Source organism: Leucopleurus acutus (genome assembly GCF_964270905.1).
Source record: "Leucopleurus acutus genome assembly, chromosome: 16".
NCBI classification, from domain to species: Eukaryota; Metazoa; Chordata; class Mammalia; order Artiodactyla; family Delphinidae; genus Leucopleurus; species Leucopleurus acutus.
This window is the reverse complement of record NC_139158.1, coordinates 20,243,566-20,251,544: the sequence shown is the minus strand read 5'-3', so window position 1 is coordinate 20,251,544 and position 7,979 is coordinate 20,243,566. Positions and strand designations below refer to the sequence as shown.

The window sequence follows — 7,979 nt, the reverse complement described above, 5'->3', positions numbered from 1 at the left end:
TAATTTTCACATAGTCAAATTAGCCAATCTTTTCTCTATGCTTTCTGTGCTTTGTTTCATGTTTACAAAGGCCTTCAAGTTCAAGACTATAACAACATTTAAAATTTCTTCTAGTATTGTATAGTTTCACTTTGCATTTAAACCTTTATTCTATCTGGTATTAATTTTGGTATGTGAAGGTAGGGATACAGCTTTATTTTTTCCCCCAAAAGACAGATGTCCCTAATGACATTTACTGAGTAATTCACATTTCCCCCATTGATTTGAGATGTCACTTTTATCACATGTCAAATTCCCATATGTATTTGGGTCTGTTTCTGACTTTCTTGTCTGTTTCTTTTCTGTCTATTCCTGCCCTATTATGTCATAGCTCATTGTAACTTTATAATACATTTAAAAATCTGTTAGAATTAGTTTGCCCTCATTACTTTTTACTTTCCAGAGTTTTTCAGGCTATTCTTGGCTTTTGTCTTTAAACAGCTTTACTGAGATATAATTCACATAGCATATAATTCACTGTTTAAAGTGTACAATTCAAGAGATAAATATATTCACATATATGTGTAACCATCACCACAATTTTAGAATGTTTTCATCACCTCAAAAATAAACTTTGTACCCTTTATCTACAACTCCCTTTCCCACTGGCTCCCCTAGTCTTAAGCAACCACTAATTTACTTTCTGTCTCTACAGATTTCCTATTCTTGACATTTCATGTTATAATGGAATAACATTATATGTGGTCTTTTGTGGCTGGTTTATTTTACTTTACAGAGTTCATCCGTATTGTGGCATGTATTAGCACTTCATCCTCCTTATGGCTGAATAGTATTCCATTGTAATGGATATATCACATTTGATTGACTCATTAATCAGTGGACATTTGGATTCTTTCCACATAGTAGCTATTGTGAATAATGCTGCTATCAACATTCATGCACAAGTTTTTGTTTTAACACCTGTCTTCAATTCTTTTGGGTATATACCTAGCAGTGGAATTGCTCATATGGTAATTCTGTTTAACGTGCTGAGAAATCTCCACACTGTTTTCCATAGCAGCTGCACCATTTTACATTTCTACTAGCAATGTATGAGGGTTCCAATTTCTCCACATCATGGCCAAAACTTGTTATTTTCCATTGTTTTGTTTTGTTTTAAATTCTAGCCAGTCTAGTGGGTGTGAAATGAAATCTCATTGTCGTTTTATTTGTATTTCCCTAATGACTAATGATATTGAGCATCTTTTTATGTGCTTCTCGGTCATTTGCATATCTTTAGAGAAATGTCAATTTAAGACTTTTTTGGCTCACTTAAAAATTGGGTTATTTGGAAACCCCAAATTTTAGCTGGGCACATGGCCACCCAGTACTACAGAAGTGCCCATCCTCCTCTGCAGCTAGGCTGGTTATGTGACTAAGCTCTCCCTCCAGAATGGAATGGGAAGCAATTTGCATGACTTCTAGGATACTTCCTAGGAGGGAGAGGCAGGCTCTTTTCTCTGCTTCTCCCTCTGTCCTGCTGGTGGGAACGTGAGCTCTGAGGCTGGAGGTCCATCCTGGCCTGCGTCCATCCTGGATGAGGGCAATGTCCCTGGGATGATAGAGCATCAAGGGAGAGGAGCTTCCTGGAGCAGCCCTGCCAGGCCAGCCCTGGACTGTCTGCCTCCAGACCCAAACATGAGAGAGATGCCAACTTCTGCCTGCGACTCTTATGTGGAGGCTCTTTGTTACAACAGCTGAACGTTATCCTAACCAGGACAGCTGTCTTGGAGGGGACTTTTCTGTGTGGTTCCTTTGGGTCGGGTTGCTCCAAGAACCACAGCTGTCTGAAATTCTCAGCTCCCTCTTCCACGTGAGCCAAGCTCAGCTCCAGCCCACTCTCCTTTCCAGGCACGTCTTTGGAAATCTAATGTGTGAAGATCATTGCTCCCAACTAAACAAGCCTGGAGCTAATATCTTCCAGGGGCATTGTCTTATTCTTTCCTCCCACACTTGTGCACCCACCCCCACTCTCTCCCAAAGAGGCAGCCTGTTTTGAAATATGCTTTCCCTGTGGATATCTGTAGATTCTAATTAAATAACTCAGGAAACAGGCCACCTTGTGTGTGGTGTAACTTGACTCTTGCTAGAAAGATGTTTGGAACGTGTAAGTCCCCTGTTAAGCTGACAAATTTAAAAGCTTAATTTGAAAAACTAACCAAATGCCCCTTGCAGTAGGAGGGCAGAAAGGGGGGCTTGGTCAAGCCTTCTTGTCCTGAGCTCTCAGCATGAGGACACAGATATTTGGACTTCCCAGGTATCTGGCCTTGTTATATAATTTCTTATATGCCCTCCACTCTTATGGAACCTGCAATGTTATGGGGAAAAGGAGCTCTAACATATATTAAAATGTGAAACTCATTGAGAACATTGTAAAAACAACTGAGCTGTCTTTCTGTTATTGAGTTGTAAGTGTTCTATATTTTCCCAACTATTCTTGCATCTGCATTTTTCCAGTTGAACCTCAGTATTGCTTCATCAAGAATGGCTAGCAACTTTTATGCAGCTTAAAAGCAAATGACAAACGTTTAGCCTGAATCCTATTCAACAGATTCTTCAGATGAAATTCTCCCCAAAACATTTCCCCTTTAAATGCCCTGAAAAGATGTGGCCATGTAAATTGTGAATTTGATTTAAACACTACTTGCGTGCATGAAGCAGGAATCAATGCTAGCACAGTGTTCTCCTGTAAGCTTGTGATGGCATGTGGATTGGGGTTGTAAATTGCTCTCTGGCCTGATTTACTTTCGTGCAGCACTGACTCAGAGATTAAGGCTGGAGGAGCTCTTTCCAAGATCAGCAGCCCAAGCTGGACTGAGATGATTATTGCAGCCTCCCAGGGACTCTTACCCACTCCTGGGTTCAGAACTAACCCGTCCTACACTCCCAGGGTGGTGCCGGAGTGACTGCTTGGCTTCATTAGGGAGCAGTGTAGTTTCCCGCATGCTTTAGTCCTTGTGGGGCAACTGAAAGGGAATCAAGCATTCTTTATGACAGTTGCCTAATCCTTGGGGTACCTGAAAAGAGAAGCATGCACTTCTTAGATCAATATTTTCAAGGCTTATCCGATGTGAGACTCTGCCTGGGGCTAGAGGCTTGATTGTTTCTCCAGTTTCTCTCTCTCCAAGGCGGGTATGAACTTGAACCCTTGTAATGAACAGCTTGCCTTTTTTTCCCCTTGGGAAATTTGTGTATCTATGTGATTATGATGGGGGAAGAGAGGGTAATTATACATGCAAAGCTGGACACCTGTGCTGCTTGTTCCTTTACAACTGAGTTTCTCAACTTTTAAAAAATTACCACCTCCCACTTAAGGAGAATTGTTAGACTTTTCTTTTCCTTAACCACCCCTCTCCCATGAAATCTTTTTTTTTTTTTTTTTTTTTTTTTGGCTGCGTTGGGTCTTCGTTGCTGGGCGCGGGCTTTCTCTAGTTGCGGCGAGAGGGGACTACTCTTTATGGCGGTGCGCGGGCTTCTCATTGCGGTGGCTGCTCTTGTTGGGGAGCAGGGGCTCTAGGCGCACGGGCTTCAGTAGTTGTGGCGCATGGGCTCAGTAGTTGTGGCTCGCGGGCTCTAGATCGCAGGCTCAGTAGTTGTGGCGCACGGGCTTAGTTGCTCCGTGGAATGTGAGATCATCCCAGACCAGGGCTCGAACCCGTGTCCCCTGCATTGGCAGGCGTATTCTTAACCACTTAACCAGGGAAGTCCCTCCCATGAAATTTTAATACTACAGATATATATCTATTTATGTGTTATATGTGTGTCTGTGTTTCATACATAAAAAGAAGAGATTTTTGCCCCTTGGGGGTGATGTGGCCCCCATGGAGGATACATGCTTTATGACAGTTCACAGCTATTTCAAGCGATGGCAAGCCTCCACCACAGAAAAGTGGGAAGATGGCAGTGTAGCAAGCATGTGAGTTAATGCACTTAAAAGGCATAGTAAAGTGCAGGGCCCACGGTGAGTGCTCAGAAAAATGAGAGCCCTTGCTGTCATTGTCATTATTATGTAAAGGTTGGTGACGGTGAGGTTTGTAACGCTCCCTCAGGCTGTATGTGGATTCCCCTGGTGCTTGAGGGCTGGTCGGAGGGCTGTAAGGTTGGCGACAGTGAGGTTTGTAACGCTCCCTCAGGCTGTATGTGGATTCCCCTGGTGCTTGAGGGCTGGTCGCAGGGCTGTAAGGTTGGCGACAGTGAGGGTTGTAACGCCCCCTCAGGCTGTATGTGGATTCCCCTGGTGCTTGAGGGCTGGTCGGAGGGCTGTCAGTCCCTTAGCTGGAGCTTCTACCAGAGCCCAATAGGGCTCATAAGGGAGCAGCCGGGCTGGCTGGGGGCTATAGCAAGAGGACCCCTCAGGATGCCCCCTCTACACATGGCAGCTGTTCCCAGCTGCCCCCAAGCGGCGCCAGGCAGGACTGCGGGCCTAGTGGTGTCAGATCTGATTTTTCAGAAGCCAGGAATTTGGGATTTGGGGTTAAACATCCAGATTTTTAAGCATTGACTCAATTAAACAACAAGGCTGTGTGGACCAAACGAAAGAGATGAAACCAAGATACGCTGACTTGTCCAGAGAGAGAAGCATAGCTGGGATTCCAATCCAGGTCTTTCAAACCCGGCGCTCCTTCCACTTAAACCAGCCCTTGCTCTCTGCCTCCCAACCCTCCTCGCTTCAGCCCCGTTTGGGACTCTTTCAAGGCCTCTGCCTCCAGGCCCGAGGGGGCCCCAGGCTGGGGCCATCCCGGATTGGGACGAATGCGTCTAGCTCCCCTGCCCACCCGTCACCCACTTCCCAGAAGGGCTTGGATTCTGTCTCCAGATGAAGAAGGGCGGACCTCGCTCGAGCCTTGCTCGGCGGCACCCGGGAGGCCCAGGGCCGGGAGGGAGGGCTGGGCCGGGCGGGAGGAGGCGGGTCGGTGCCGGGGCGAGAGTGGGAACGGGGACTCGCGGCCGGCGGACCCGGCCCAGCCCAGCCCCTCCCCTCCCCTCCCCGCCCGACCTCAGAGTCTCGGGATGCAACCGCGCGTTCTTCGCTCCCGCCCCGCTGACCCCGCCACACTGGCACGGTTTTCTATTCGCCCGGGTCGCGGGTGGGAGGCGAGGAACGGCGGGGTTCAGGAGCCTGGCTCCCCGCCAGGGCTGTGGCCTTCGGCCCAGGGGCCACCAGGCGGCCGCGCCTGCGAGGCGGGAGGGGAGGACGCCGGCCCCGGCGCAGCTCGGCCATGGGCTCCCGCAGCTCCCGCGCCGCCAGGATCCCCGACGTGGACAGCATCCAGCGGGAGACCGGCTGTGAGTGCGGCGCATAGCGCCCGGGGACCCAGTAGGGTTCCGGGGGGCTCCGGGGGAGGGTCCCGGGGCCGGGCGAACCTAGAAGATCCTAGCGGCCGGGCTCGCGGGCGTGGGGCGCGTTCACTCAGGGGTCCCGGCTCCGGGCTTGCGGGCACCCAGGTAGCCTCCAGCCGGGGTCGAGGCAGCCTGCAGGACCGGAGGCGGATGGGGGGGTGGCTTTGGTCTCTTTGGGTCTCCCGGATCTCCCGGGTCGCACCCCGCCCGCTCGGCCCCGGGGCCCGGGTGGAGCCTCCCTCCAGCCAGCCCCCCGCCCCCCGCTCAACCCCCGCGGCCGCCTTGGGCATGGAGCGCGCCCCGGGGTTCGGCCGCGTCCCCAGAGTCCTCGGGGAGTCACCGTCCGCCTCCGCCCCCGCAGTCTCGCAGGCCAGTCTGCTCCGCCTCTACCACCGGTTCCGAGCGCTTGACAAGAATGAGAAGGGCTACCTCAGGTGAGCCGGAGCTGGCCTTCTGACCCCTCACCTCTGCCTCTCTGACCCCGTCCCCTCCTTGACCATGTTCCGTCTTTGCCCCACTCCCCTTAAACTTTGACTTTCCAGCCGCGTAGATCTGCAGGAGATCGGGGCTCTGGCCGTGAACCCTCTGGGAGACCGCATTATAGACAGCTTCTTCCCTGACGGGTGAGCCCGCGGGTGGGGAGGTGGAGGTGAGAGCTTGTCGGGGGAGGTTAGCGACTGAGGCAGAGGCGGGGCCACGGCGACCACCGCGCCTGCACCATTGCCTGCCTCCCCCCACCCCCCAGGAGTCTGCAACTGGACTTCCCAGGCTTTGTCAGAGTCCTGGCTCACTTCCGACCTGTAGATGTTGAGGACCTCAGAAACCGGGACCCTCAGGAACCCGAGCCCCTCAACAGCAGAATGAACAAACTTCGCTGTGAGTCTGTGCCCCCTACCCGAGTGAGACCCCAGATTGACCACACCCGTTGAGAGGGCCCAGGCACCTTCCACTCCCTGTGTGGGCCCATTGGTGCCCCCCGCACCCCCCACTCCTCCAAGGTGAACTTTGGAGGGAAGAGAAGCAGGGAAAACCCACCTTCCTTTTCCCCCTCCACTCTCTTCCCAGTTGCATTCCAGCTCTATGACCTGGATCGAGATGGAAAGATCTCCAGGCATGAGATGCTGCAGGTTGGAAGAACCCAAGGGAAGGGGGGTGTGGTAGAACAGAACGGCTGTGGGCGATGGAGGGATGATTGGTGGGTGGGAGATGCAGATGACTGGGGTGTTGGGCGGGGAATAGGAGTGGGTGGGGTTGGAGCGTGGGTTAGTTGGGAGATGGGATGGGGAACATTTGGGTATGAGGTTGGAAATAGATCAGTAGCTCTCAACTGGGGGTGATTTTGCCCCCTGAATGACACTGGCAATATGTAGAGACCTTTTTGTTTGACGGGGTGGTGCTCCTGGGACCTAGTGGGTAGAGGTCAGGAACACTGCTAAACATTTTACAATACCCAGGGTGGTACCCTGGGTACCAGGGGTACAATACCCCTCCCCCCACCGAAAGGAGTTATCTGGCCCCAAATGTCAATAGTGCTGAGACTGAGAAACTCTGGGATAGATGTGATGAGGTGGGGGATGGATTTGGGACTAGTTGGAGGATGAGATGGGGGATGGGGTGGAGGATAGGCAGAGATTGGGTCCTAAGGTTGGGCTTGAGTAATGAGCTTGTGCGCATTATTGAGGTGAGAGTGGGATAGTGAATGACAGATGGGGGGTTGGATGGAGAAGCAATGAGGGGATTATTGGGGGCTGTGGTGGGAAGTGACTGGAATCGGGGGAAAATGAATGAGGGATGGATTACAAAACTGGCTCTAACATTTGGGGTGATGCGGACAAGGTTTGGGGGATGGTGTCAGTAGTCTCTGCGCCTCCTCCTTATGGCTGTCTCTGTCTCTTCCTCCACCACCCAGGTACTCCGGCTGATGGTTGGGGTACAGGTGACAGAAGAGCAGCTGGAGAGCATTGCCGACCGCACAGTGCAGGAAGCCGACGAAGATGGGGATGGCGCTGTGTCCTTCCTGGAGTTCGCCAAGGTCAGGATGCCCTCAGGCCTGGGAAGTTGAGACCGGGAGTCCCTAGGACAGGTGGACATGGGAAATGAAGTTGGAAGGAGGACGGCAGAAAGAGAGGGGCTCCCCCAGGGAATCATGGGGCCTGGGGGATGGGAGAGGAGGCTGGAAGCATAGAGGTTTGGAATTCAAGCCTCTTGACTACCACCCGTCTCCCCGCAGTCCTTAGAGAAGATGAACATCGAGCAGAAAATGAGCATCCGGATCCTGAAGTGACCCCCTTTGTGCCATGGGTAGCTTACATGGACCAGTTCTGCCTGGGACGACTCCTCATGGCGGCCCAGCCCCAGTGAACTGTATTCTTACTTGTACACTGAGCTCTAACTAGGACCAAGGAGAAAAGCTTGGAGGGGTGTTTACCAACTCATTTGATCTCAGATCTGTGAATCAGCCAGAAAATTTTTGGTTGCAAGTGACTGAAAACCCAAATCAAAGGGATTTTAGTTAAAAAAGAATTTTATGGGCTCGTGTATTGAAAAAGTGTGGAAGTATCCAGAAAACTGGGAAGGTCTGGAAGTGTCTCAGGCACAGC

At 51.3% G+C, this 7,979-nt stretch overlaps 1 protein-coding gene across 1 annotated transcript; it reads left to right on the top strand.

Moving 5' to 3' along the window:
- Window positions 1-5,258: 5,258 nt before the first annotated feature.
- CHP2 (calcineurin like EF-hand protein 2) lies at window positions 5,259-7,663 on the top strand (the record flags this gene model as incomplete). The annotated part of the gene is made up of 7 exons (XM_082856945.1): window positions 5,259-5,325; window positions 5,741-5,813; window positions 5,922-6,002; window positions 6,125-6,255; window positions 6,445-6,506; window positions 7,289-7,411; window positions 7,610-7,663. The coding sequence occupies 7 exons, from the start codon at window positions 5,259-5,261 to the stop codon at window positions 7,661-7,663; spliced, it is 591 nt and encodes a 196-aa protein (XP_082713071.1).
- Window positions 7,664-7,979: the final 316 nt, after the last annotated feature.